Genomic DNA, 12,964 nt, shown 5'->3' with positions numbered 1-12,964 from the left:
TGCAGGGCTGGTTGGTGATCATGACCCCAGTACTGTGATTTGTATGACCTATTCTCTTGGAGCACATTGAGTTCATGATCAACTCAGTGTATTCATTCATTTGTAAAAGCAGAATAGGGTTAGATCTTTTTTTTTAACCACCATCATATCCTACTTCTTAGTGAAGTGGCAGCTACTGTAAGTGCTTAGTTATGACTCCTTAAGTAAATGATACCTTAATTTTCTTTCTTTTTGCCAGTCCTGGGCCTTGTACTCAGAGCTTGAGCACTGTCCCTGGCTTCATTTTGCTCAAGGCTAGCACTCTGCCTCTTGAGCCACAGCGCCACTTCCGGCCTCTTCTGTTTATGTGGTGCTGAGGAATGGAACCCAGGGCTTTGTGCATGCAAGGTGAGCACTCTGCCGCTCAACCATACTCGCAGCCCGATACCTTAATTTTCAAAGAGCTAAAGTATTAGTGCTTCAGTGTGTGTGTGTGTGTGTGTGTGTGTGTACACACACACACACATACACACTATATATACACATACCTTCTTTCACACAGCACTTTATAACATCTTTATTCTTGGACTTTCATAGGGATTATAGCCTTTTTTTTTTTTTTTTAAGAGACCTGAAAGTATGGGCCCTGAGATGTACTTGTTCCTATCATTTGCAGAAGTAAGGAAACTTAATTTTTTTCCCCAAGGGCCATTTGAATATTGATATCTTTATATATTGCATAAAATGATCAATAGTCAGATAAGAAGCATACAAAAAGCATGTGTCAAGCACCACATGGTTTCTTGGGACTCATGGCCCAAGGGCCAGAGGTTCCCCTACCGCTGATTTAGAGGAGTCTCTGACAGTAAAATTGAATAAATGAATGAAAATTCCCATAGCAGTAAAAACTTGGTCTGATGACTAGCACTGTGTCCCCAACACCTAGATCAGGACAGCAGTTTAGTGAAGCTTTGCTCAGTGAATTTAGGGAACTTGAGGGCATTTCTTGTGAGTAGAGAAGGAAAACCTTGCATGAAGATTATACAGTTGTCACTTTATCCTTATTGACCAGTACTTATGTGTTCACCAAGCACTGCTAAATAGCCAACACTATGTATGTGTCTTCCAGCAATTTGTCTTTTAATCATTTCAGTGCTAACTGGAATAATCTCTCTGGACCTCAGTTTCTCCATTTGCAAAATAAGATGTTTAGATGAGGATTTCTTTCAGCACTTGCATGCTATGTCCTATGCACAAACACAAAACAAGATGTATCTATCTCAGGCCATTGGCAAGCTTAATCAACCCATAAATATATCATACCTACTTCTGAGAAGTTTTGGAATTGAAATTGCATAAAATAGGAGTTCCTTTTTTTTTTTTTTTTTTTTTTTTTAGCAGTCATAGAGCTTGAATAATGCCTGGGCATTATTCCTGAACTTTTTTGCTCAAAGGTTGTGCTATACCATTTATACCAAAGCCCCACTTCCTTTTTTTTTTTTTTTCCTTTTTTGTTGATGAACTAGAAATGAGATTCTCATGGACTTTCATGCCTAAGCTGGCTTTGAACCATGATGATCAGATCTAGGATTTCAGATATGAGTACCTGTGCCATGTGCTTTTTTTGATTTATTTTATTTTAAATAGATCTTTCAGTTGTAGGTACATGCCTTAGATAAGAATAGTGTTAGACAAAGAAAAAGAAAATTCAGGGAGAAGAGTGTGAGTAAAGGCATGTAGGTAGGAGTGGGCAATTGAGGAGAAAATGACATAAATATTTCACACAGTATGAGAAGTAGATGGGACGAGAAATGGAGGACTTTAATGTCAAGGGGAGAAGATTTCAGACTTGATCTTACGTGCCGTAAAGACTCATACAACACTGGAAAATTGTGTTCTATGAAGTTCATTTCACCAGATCTCAGTACAGAATAGAGCGAGGGAAATGAGAGGCATTGACAGTTAAGGTTAAATTGCAGTATGGATAAGGTGGCTGACTTCATGCTAGGAAGACATAGTTTTAGGAGGTGAAGCCAATATGTGGTGCTTCCTGTTCTCCTCCAACAAACCCTTGGGTTCCTGATCCTATCATTACTGCCCTGAGGGAGATGGAGGAGGAGGAAAAGGGGAAAGGGGAGGAGGAAGAGGCCGGGGGAGGTGGAGAAGGAAGGGAAGGAAGAGGAGGGATGATGTGGCATAGTGATCTAGAGCCTTAGGTAACTTGCTGGTTATGATCTCAGACTGTGACTTCTTCCCTTTCACCACTTCAGCTGGTGAGTCACCTCTCAACCTTGCTCCTTACATTCACAAAATGAAGTAATGGGTCAAAGAAAACATGAGGGAAAAAGGAGTTGTACGTGTGGGCTCACATGCCGTTTGCCTTGCTGGGAATGCTCTGCCACTTTATCTCCATTCTCCAAAGACCTTCCCGGAGAGTTCACTCTTCCTGAGGAGTTCACACTTGATCACGCGTCTGTGCTCAGGACTTCTCTGAACACCACATACCTGATGTTTCACAAAGGATACTTAACAAAGTGACAAAGCAGAATGAGAATTGTCACTCCTGATGATCAGAAATGGCAACTCAGAAAGTGTTTCTAACTTGAGGGTGATCTGTGGAACATTCATTCCTTTACAAGTCTACATATTTGCTCATTGTACCAGAGTGATTACTTTCCTTTTATTGAAACAGGTTTCATTCAAGTGTATTTCTGTCTTGGAGAGATTTTAATCTACGAATTAAAAATCCAAAGTCAGTGCACAGTGAAATGAGGGTGGGGGCGGGGACTCACATTTTGAGCCATCAAAATGTGAAAAGAAATGTTTGGTATCATTGTGATTTCCCAGAATATTTAATCATACATGGACTCACCCACAGTTTCATCCTAAGGGAAAGGTTGATGAGTATCCTAAATTCATGAGTGAGTGTCTGTATCAGGAGCAGATGACACAGTTAATTGAGGAGGCTCAGCAGGGAAGAGTAGTACTTTAGGAAGGGAAGACTCAGGACAAAAAGCTGTCCAGTAAATCAGATTACTAGCTAGTGTGATCACTCACTTGGACTCTAGTTTGGATATTAGTCAGTGTTGTAACTAACCCCCCTCCCTCACAGAAGTAAGTGCTTCCCTTAGGCAAGAGAGACTAAAATCCTCAGTCCTGGGGCATGAACGTAAGGCCTGGGCACTGTCTCTGAGCTTTTTTGCTCAAGGCTAGCACTCTACCACTCAAGCCACAGAGCCATTTCCAGCTTTTTGGTAGTTAATTGGAGATAAGAATATAGAAGACTACGGGCTGGGAATATGGAGTAGTGACAAGAGTGCTTGCCTCGTATACATGAAGCTCTGGGTTCCATTCCTCAGCACCACATATATAGAAAAGGCCAGAAGTGGCACTGTGGCTCAAGTTAGCAGAGTGCTAGCCTTGAGCAAAAAGAAGCCAGGGACAGTGCTCAGGCTCTGAGTTCAAGACCCAGGATTGGAAAGAAAGAAAGAAAGAAAGAAAGAAAGAAAGAAAGAAAGAAAGAAAGAAAGAAAGAAAGAAAGAAAGAAAGAAAGAAAGAAAGAAATATAGAAGACTAGGATTACAGGCCTGAGTCATAGGGTGCTCACTCAAGATTCTTATTTGCAATGATAAAGTCACTGCATATACTGACTTTTTTGACTTTGTGACAATACAAAAACAACCTACAATCAGTAGAAATAATACTTGGAATTTGCTTCTTCCCTCCCTCCCTCCTTCCTTCCTTCCTTGGTGCTGGAGCTTGAACTCTGGGCCTGTGCTTTCTGTCACTTGAGCCACCCTCCTCTCTGCCTAACAGTTCATAAAGGGTTTTCTCATGTGCTGCAGGAAACCTAATTACACATATTCTTTCCAGTTCATTTGTAATTGAGTTAGTGTTCTCTTGTTCTTCCCAGTCAGTTCAAACATACACTGGCACAAAGACCAGAGACCTAAAGACTAACCCAGAGCCCCCTTTACTAAGTGTATATTTCCCATTCCACTCCCAGCTCCTGACGGATCTTAGATCTGTGGCCTTTTCTGAACTCACACGGACGCACGGCACCATGCCAGCATGTAAGGCTTTCAATACATTCTTTGCTGAGGATTTCCACCATTTCTCCATCACAAAGTAAGCCAAGGCACCATCCAACATTGGACAGTCCTGGACTGTCAGCAACAAAATCTCTCATAATTGCATGATTATCTAAAAGGTCTTGGTGGTTGAAGTTCCATTGACTACCATTGGTGATAAAGTCGCTGGTACTGTCATTGCCAATGTCATGATGTTCCTGAAATACACTATTGCAGTATTCTATTTTGGTTCTGTTTCACTGGACAAGCAAAAGAGCCAGAAATTGATAGGACTTCTCTGGACTCTTTCATTTGGCACTTTGAGTTCCAGCATGGGGAGCAGCTGAGGGTGTCATGGTCTTTGGATTTTTAAGCTGTTAAGTACATCTGCATGGTGATATTGACTTGTCAGCTGCTGCCTTCTGTGTACAAGGTTGACTTGGTTAGAATTAATTGACTATAGCCCCTTCCATTCTATCTGAAATTCTCCAGATGTATTCCTCAGTCTCCACAATGGCTTTTATAAGCTATACCACCTACATAAAATAGAATCCTATACAACCCAGGATTCATACAAAGAGGTCATTTCATTATTTACTACTGTTCCCTATCTTTAGTGTTAGCATTGTCCATATATCCTATGTCGTGTTTTCCTGGTAGCTTAAATTGCCACTTTTTTTTTCTTGTCAGTCCTGGGGCTTGAACTCAGGGCCTGAGCACTGTCCCTGGCTTCCATTTTTGCTCAAGGCTAGCACTCTCACTTGAGCCACAATGCCACTTCTGGCCTTTTCTATGTGGTGCTGAGGACTCGAACCCAGGGCTTTGTGCATGCTAAGCCACATTCCCAGCCCTATATTGTCACTTTTAATTATGAGAATTTAGATTGGTTTATAATTTGCTGTAATTTTAAGTATAAATTGAACTAGAGGAAAATTATTTTAATGCTTATTAACATATTGACTACATTGAATATATCACACATGTTTTTAATTAAAACTCAGTTAAATGAAACCTATTCTTACAAGGTTCCCTTCTAACGAAAAATAATAGAACTACTTGGATAAAACCAAGTTTTAAGGAGGCCAATACACAATATTTATACGGCTTCTAAAGGACTCCTTGCCTGTGTGTGTGTGTGTGTGTGTGTGTGTGTGTGTGTGTGTGTGTGCTTGTGCATGCACACATGTGCATTCCAGTCCTGGGCATGAGCTGGGGGCCTGGGTGCCATCTCTGAGTTTTTGTTGTTCAAGAGTAGTGATCTACCACTTGAGCTACAACTTGACTTCCCGCTTTTTTGGTAGCTAATTCGAGATGAGAGTCTCATGTACTTTCTTGCCTAGGCTGGCTTTGAACCTTGGTCCTCAGATCTCTCAGCCTCCTATGTAGTTGGATTAAAGATGCAAGCCATTGGTGCCTGTCTTCATCTTACTTTTCATAGCTAGTGGAAAAAAAGAACTCAAATGACTTTAGTTTTCATCTCTTTCTGCTTCTCCCTCATTTGGGGGAGATAAAAATGTATGCTTTTTCACCATGTGAAAGCGTATCATTGGTGACTAAAAAGAAAATTCTCCAGTCATGAGTCTCTTGTTTCTCTTATTTTCACAGTAATAAAAGACTAGTGGCCTTGGTGCCCATGCCCACGGACCCTCCATTCAATTCTCGAAGAGCTTACACCAGTGAGGATGAAGCCTGGAAGTCCTACCTGGAGAATCCCCTGACGGCCGCTACCAAGGCCATGATGAGCATTAATGGTGATGAAGACAGTGCTGCAGCCCTTGGGCTGCTCTATGACTATTACAAGGTAGGACATCAGCCTTGCTTCTCTCCCTGCTCAAAGGATAGCAAGGGAGAGTCATCATTCTAGGCCAGTGGACTTGCATGGATTTCAGGCTCTTCCTGTTCTTACTGTTTCCTCCTCCCCTCATTTATGAAGCTCGACTTCATGCCCCAGTAGAGCCCCAGTCTTCATTGTGCAATTCGAATGTCCTTGCATAAATATTAACATTACAATTCCTATTTATCCTCATTTTACCAATACTCCCTGGCTGTCACTTTTCTATTGTGTGAATAATAATTTAGGTAGGGTTCAGCTGTTGAGCACTTAGGTTGCCTCTAGAACTTTCGATTTTATAAGAAACATTCAGCTACTTGAGAATTTTCAGTTTTATAGGGAACATTCTGATAATGAATGCTTTAGTAGACTAGCAACCATCCCCACCCCTAATTCTCCATTTCTTTCTGTTAGTATTAAGCTTTAATGTAACACAAAATATATTAGAAAAAGAAATCTTCTATACAGCACTTAGAAACCAGGAATATTTCAAGAAGTTGAGCAAGAAACCTGTCTGTCTCATGTGTGAAGGACTGTATCCAGTAAAACTTGTATCAGAGGGCTGGGAATGTGGCTTAGTGGTAGAGTGCTTGCCAAACCCTGGGTTGGATTCCTCAGCACCACATAAACAGAAAAAGCCGGAAGTGGCACTGTGGCCCACGTGGTAGAGTGCTAGCTTTGAGCAAAAAGAAACCAGGGACAGTGCTTGGGCCCTGAATCCAAGCTCCAGGACTGGCAGAAACAAACAAACACACACCCCAAAACAAACCTGTATCAGAATAGTTGCAGCATAAACAATCAACATATAGTGAATGAGGAGATGCTGCTTGCTTTGATGGTGAACACTTCTGGCTTATATGCTAGGATTGGCTTGAAGATGAGAGTACCTTCTGCCGGTTGGGCACAGTGAACTGTTAGTTTGGGATAAGATTGAATTCTCTCTCTCTTCCTCTCTCCATTGTGGGAAAATCAGCATTGGAGACCAAACCACCAGGAAGAACAGTTTCCTGTTGAGTGATCTTCAATTTGTTTCCTGTTGCCTCAGCTGAGACAAAATGGGAGTGGTAGTTGTGAGGGACAAATAGTAGGCCTAGTATGGTTATTTACAACAGGCTATGGTTACTGTTAGGATGTACTGCTGAACGCTGTGTGAAGGGCATTTCCTTGCTTGGCTTGCTGGCCTAGGGGACCCTTATCCAGAGAGGCAGGGTTATCATGGAAGGTGTCATGTTACCAGCATGGCTCCTGACCTGGCTAGAAGGTCCTTAGCTCTGAGGGATCTGATCCAGATGAGAGGAAGCATTAAGATGCAACTACAGTTTATTCCTCTGTAATGAAGGAGAAGCTTATTTATATCTGAAAAAGACAAGCCCCAAACCAAAAAGGGTTCACGGAGGCTTTTCTTTGTTCTTTTCTGTTTGAGACTTTATTTCCTATTTTTCATGCATTTTGTCTGAGGATCCCATCTGAGAAAACACAGGAGTGAGTAACTTCTCAATGGTTTGGAATAAAAAAAATTACAGGGGCTGGGAATATGGCCTAGTGGCAAGAGTGCTTGCCTCGAATACATGAAGCCCTGGGTTCGATACCCCAGCACCCCATGTATAGAAAATGGCCAGAAGTGGCGCTGTGGCTCAAGTGGCAGAGTGCTAGCCTTGAGCAAAAAGAAGCCAGGGACAGTGCTCAGGCCCTGAGTCCAAGGCCCAGGACTGGCCAAAACAAAACAAAACAAAAAAAACCACAACATTTATTGAGGGCAGTAGAGAATTCATACGATTACCTTTTCTTTTTGTCTCATTGTTAGAAAAGAAATTGAAAAATCAATTTTCCTCTATTAAATAAAAAAATCAATTTGATCAATTTTTGAAATAAATGAACACAGTTACTAAAGTATCTTTGATTTACTCATCCAACTTGTTATAACTTTTTTTTTTGGCCAGTCGTGGGGCTTGAACTCAGGGCCTGAGCACTGTCCCTGGCTTCTTTTTGCTCAAGGCTAGCACTCTGCCCCTTGAGCCACAGTGCCACTTCTGGCCGTTTTCTATATATGTGGTGCTGAGGAATCGAACCCAGGGCTTCATGTATTCGAGGCAAGCACTCTTGCCACTAGGCCATCCCCAGCCCTTGTTACAACTTTTTAAAAGCTTTTATCCTATTAAACCAATCTTTCAGTTAATGGCTTTAAAGAAATATATTGTTCTTGTTTTGCTTATTTTATTTTGTCACTGTGAAATAGATATAATTTCAAGTATCTATTTGGTAGCAGTTTGGTTGTATTAGTGAGAAAAAGAAGCCTATCCTGAAACAAAAACTATTAGTAATTTACAAAACGATGTATTTCATTTCTCTTTGGTTCAGAGGATAGTTATTAGTATAGTTATTGGTACCTAGATAACTTCTATTTTCCCACATTTGTTAATATTTGAAGGAAAGTTGAACAAGTGCTTTCTATAATATTTTGAGATGCAGGATAGGGAATTTATATACAACTCAAAGGATACTCAAATCTACAATTCATTCTGTTGGAGCGATACTTTCTAAGACTTAGTTACATGGTTCTTTTTATTTCACACAAGATTTACTGTCATTTATCTTGAAACGTTTTAGTGCTATGGAAAGTACAGTCTTTCCAACTCTATGTTCATGTGATCATTTTGAGGCCTTTGTTAATTGTGTAACTGTTCATAATTTATGTACTGGAATAAGAATTGTAATAAAGTTAAGTGTCCTGTGAGGATAAACCTTTTTCCTAAATGACATGTCTACGAGAAAAGGATATTCTCCTTTTTAGAGTATACATTTTGGCAAGTTCAGTTATTGTAATAAGTGCTGTCAACATTATTATTTATGTATTCTAGACTTTCTCTATACCTCTTTGTAAATATGAATTGATTCTTTTTTTGTCAAGGTCATCATTTTCCCTCATTTCTTTTGGAGGGTGAATACCAAAGGCACAGGGAACTTTGTGTCCTAGTTGGAAGGGGAAAAGGTGAGGAATGCTCAAAAATTGAGGAGAAAGTGGTTCTGCCATTGTTTTTTGAAGAGACCAGAAAGCAATTACTAGTTGGACACTGATGGCTCATGCCTATAATCCTAGCTACTGACGATGCTGAGATTTGAAGGACTGCAGTTAGAAGCAAGCCTGGTTAGAATAGTTTCCTAGATTCCACCTCCAAAATAATCAGCAAAAAGCCAGACTGGAATCATGGCTGAAATGATAAATCATCCACTGAGCAAGGTAGCCAAGCAAGCCTGAGGCCCTGAGTTCAACTGCTATACCAGCCAATAGAAAAAAAAAAAAAGTAAAGTGCTATCTCTGGTGGAAGTTCTTCCTTTCCTGGTTTTGCTCATCTCTGTATCCATATCATCTCCTTATGCATTCTTTGCACCAGCAATGACTTCCTTATTATTAGCAGTTCTGTGACCAAAAAGCCTTCCCCATTCACCTGGCAATGTCTTTTTTGCCAGTCCTGGGGTTTGAACTCAGGGCCTGAGTGCCGTCCCTGATCCTCATTGTGCTCAAGGCTAGTGCTCTACCACTGGAGCTACAGTGCCATTTGCAGCTTTTTTGAGTAGTTTATTGGAGATAAGAGTCTCATATGGACTTTTCTGCCTGGACTAGCTTTGAACTACAATCCTCAGATCTCAGCCTCTGGAGTAGTAGGATTATAGGCATGAGCCACAAACTCCCAGCACTATTCACTCTTAACTATCTTCTGACAACCATCTTGCTCCTTCTTCCTAGAGAACATTCCATTTTAGTTTTTCATGTGTTGTGTGTAGCCCAGTGTATAAGCACAGTTACTTCCATGTAGGCCTGACTGATGAATGCTGATTCTTTTCAGGTACCTCGAGACAAGAGGCTGCTATCTGTAAGCAAAGCAAGTGAGAGCCAAGAAGACCAGGATAAAAGGTATGACTTTCGTAAAGGAATATATCTAGTCCCTAGAAATAACTTTTATTTATTTATTTTTGTTTTGAGATGAATTGTTCTTGAGATGAGATGGGTTTAAAAAGCTTTGCCCACTGTCTTTTGGAGTCTGGATCAAAACTTCACTTTCTAAGGAGATCAGATTGCAGTGTGTTTGTTGTTGTTATTGTAGTTGTATGTGTTTGTGTTGTTTTGTTTTTGTGCATTAAGAGAAGCATCAGTGGACTCTTTGGAAAAGTAGTTGCAAAGGAGGTAAAGTTCCAAGAGTTAGAGGTGATGTGTGCTGGTAAGATCCCACTGCTAGGATGCAATTTTCTGGTCAATGCCAGAACTCTCACTACAGTCTAGCCCTTGAAGCTCTCTGGGTGAGCTATGAGAAGTGGGAGATGAAGCTCTTTCTCAGCCCGACGGAGGCAATTGGTGGAGAACCTGGGCAACAGGGAGTGCTGTTCAGGTGCAGAAACAGGAAAGGTGTTAAGAGACAATAGTGTCATCCTTTTTTCCTGCTCTGCTAGTTATGAACTGCATGACAAGTAAGACACAATTAGACAAATTGAGATTAAAAAGGAAAAAGAAAATCCCTAAGTTTCTTTCTGATGAAGGTAATGGTAGAATGTGACTTGGAATGCGCAGCTGGAAACCACCCATGAAAACCTAGGCAAGACTTCACACCACTGGCAGCATGGCGGTAAAGATTGGAGCAGCCTCTCTCTTGGGATAGGATAATCAAGGGGACCAGAAAGGACAGGACCATTCTGCTCAGCTACTTCTCCCAGGTTTCCCATCAGCTCTTTTCCCTGAATGGGATACAGAGACATAGTGGATTTTGTATTGGAAGTTCTGCTAGCACAAGTATCCAAGTCTTAGGTGGCCTTGATAGGCTCTGCTTATGACATTTGACTGTTCTGTCTAGCAGAAGGGACCACTCCACTAGCTCGCTGCCATGGGCCATGCAGCCCCAAGGCACACTTCCTGCAGAAAACTATGGCTGTATGAGTATGACTGCCGTGTTTCTACTAGGGAATTTCTGCATCCCTGTGCTACCTGGGGTTCTGGGGCCTCTGTGGCAAGAGTGATGACTGGGAGCAGGAAGCTGATACTCCTCAGGTCTTAGAATGTTTCATTGAACTAATAGCATGTGCTGTCTGCTAAGCCTACACTGGTAAGCATAGAGGGGTTAGGCAAAGTGAGTCTAGGATATGTGCTATATCTACATTCTACAAAATAGACAAGAAAAGCCTTTTTGGTGTGAGATTGTCTCTTAGAACAACATTATGAAGTATTAGCCTCTCCGTGTGTGTGAGTGTGTGTATGTGTGTGTGTGTGTGTGTGTGTGTGTGTGTACACACATGTGTACCTAGAGCTCAAACTCAAGGCTTGGGGCCTGGATGCTGTCTCTGAGCTTTTTTACTCAAGGATAGTGCTCTATCACTTGAGCCACAGCTCCACTTCTGCCGTTTTGGTGTTCAGTTGGAGATAAGAGTCTCATGGACTTGGCTGCTCTGGCTGGCTTCAAATCATCATCTCAAATCTCAGCCTCCTGAATAGCTAGGTTTACAGGTGTGAGCCACTAATACCCAACTACACCGTTTAATGACTACACCATTTAATGGTTATTCTTGTGATTTTCATGAAGTATCTTTAAGAAAACTGGCAGCGAGGTATAGACTCATTATGACTTAGCTGACGTCTCACTGTAATTTTGGGAGGATGTCACTTTGATCTGCAGTATATTTATGAATTAAGTTGCCATATGCTAATATGACATCATTGTGAATGTTCATATACAAAACTTGCTAATTAGAAAAATTATAACATCTCAATGGCATGGTCTAATTTTTAAAAAATGTACTTAATGTACTATTCTTTTGGGGCTTTGAAGTCAGGGCCTGAGCACTGTCCCTGGCTTCCTTTTGCTAAAGGCTAGTACTATACCTTTTGAGCCACAGTGCCACTTCTGGCTTTTTCTGTTTATATGGTGCTGAGGAATCAAACCTAAGGCTTCATGCATGCTAGACAAGCACTCTACTGCTAAACCACATTCCTAGCCTTAATGTACCATTCTTTATATGGTACTGTTTCTTGACAATATTTGGTTCGTTTTTTTTTTTTTTTTTTTTTTTGGCCAGTCCTGGGCCTTGGACTCAGGGACTGAGCACTGTCCCTGGCTTTCTTTTTGCTCAAGGCTAGCACTCTGCCGCTTGAGCCACAGCGCCCCTTCTGGCCGTTTTCTGTATATGTGGTGCTGGGGAATCGAACCCAAGGCTTCATGTATGGGAGGCAAGCTCTCTTGCCACTAGGCCATATCCCCAGCCCATGGTTCGTTTTTAAGTTCTATTCCACTTGAATCAATAGCCTACAATAATTTTTACTTTGAATGTTATCAATGTTTCATGGCATCAGATTCAAGAACTAGTACTATTATAGAGACATTATAGTGTGGGGCCCAAATCTAGTGATAGGGTAATAGTGATCTACCTAAATTTATATATAACTATAATTTGCTTTCTTACTCATTAATAAGCACACCCAAAATATTTTGATTTGTGTTCTTTGTTTAAAATTCATGTTTTGTATGAGTTAGAGAACTAAGCAAATTTGAACTGAAATGGATTGTAGAGTTCTTTGAATTTTTTGGTAAAGCCAGTTAACGCAATGCCTGTGCAAGGGTCAATGAAAGCTGGTAATTGCTTTGGTAGCTAGTCACTAGAGATGAACCCATCACAGGACACTGTACACAAATACCAGTGATGTTTCTTTCCTCCTCAGAAGAGTCTGAAGTGAAATGAGTTAGAAAATCCTAGATTACAATTACACAGGTGAAGGAATGCCTGGGCCTTTAGCTCATGTGTTTGGATCCATACAGAATTGTTTTCCTATGACTACTTCTCTTTTTGTTTGCTTTTTTCTTTTGTTTTTGTTTTTGTTTTTGCCAGTCCTGGGGCTTGGACTCAGGGCCTGAGCACCAGCCCTGCCTTCTTTTTGCTCAAGGCTAGCATTCTACCTCTGAGCCACAGCACCACTTCTGGCTTTTTCTGTTTATGTGGTGCTGAGGAATCAAACCCAGAGCTTTTGTGCATGCTAGGCAAGCACTCTACCTTCTAAGCCACATTCCCAGACCTATGAACTTCTTTTTAAGGAAAATCTATAAA

The 12,964-nt window shown here is 41.1% G+C and overlaps 1 protein-coding gene across 2 annotated transcripts in view; it reads left to right on the top strand.

Annotated features, from left to right (window-relative positions):
- The window catches only part of Grhl2 (grainyhead like transcription factor 2), a 128,528-nt gene that overhangs the window by 29,505 nt on the left and 86,059 nt on the right, over nucleotides 1–12,964 (top strand). The window contains exons 1-3 of one of the 2 annotated variants that reach the window (XM_048359034.1): nucleotides 2,637–2,731; nucleotides 5,656–5,851; nucleotides 9,727–9,794. In XM_048359034.1, the coding sequence (XP_048214991.1) occupies nucleotides 5,684–5,851; nucleotides 9,727–9,794 (236 nt within the window). In that variant the 5' untranslated portion in view covers nucleotides 2,637–2,731; nucleotides 5,656–5,683. Of the gene's footprint in view, nucleotides 1–2,636; nucleotides 2,732–5,655; nucleotides 5,852–9,726; nucleotides 9,795–12,964 lie in introns of those variants that run through there. The other variant, XM_048359033.1, reaches the window with a different exon arrangement.

This window comes from Perognathus longimembris, chromosome 12, assembly GCF_023159225.1.
Source record: "Perognathus longimembris pacificus isolate PPM17 chromosome 12, ASM2315922v1, whole genome shotgun sequence".
In the NCBI taxonomy this organism is placed as follows: domain Eukaryota; kingdom Metazoa; phylum Chordata; class Mammalia; order Rodentia; family Heteromyidae; genus Perognathus; species Perognathus longimembris.
Note: the sequence above shows the minus strand (reverse complement) of the source record. Positions and strands in the feature narration are given on the sequence as shown.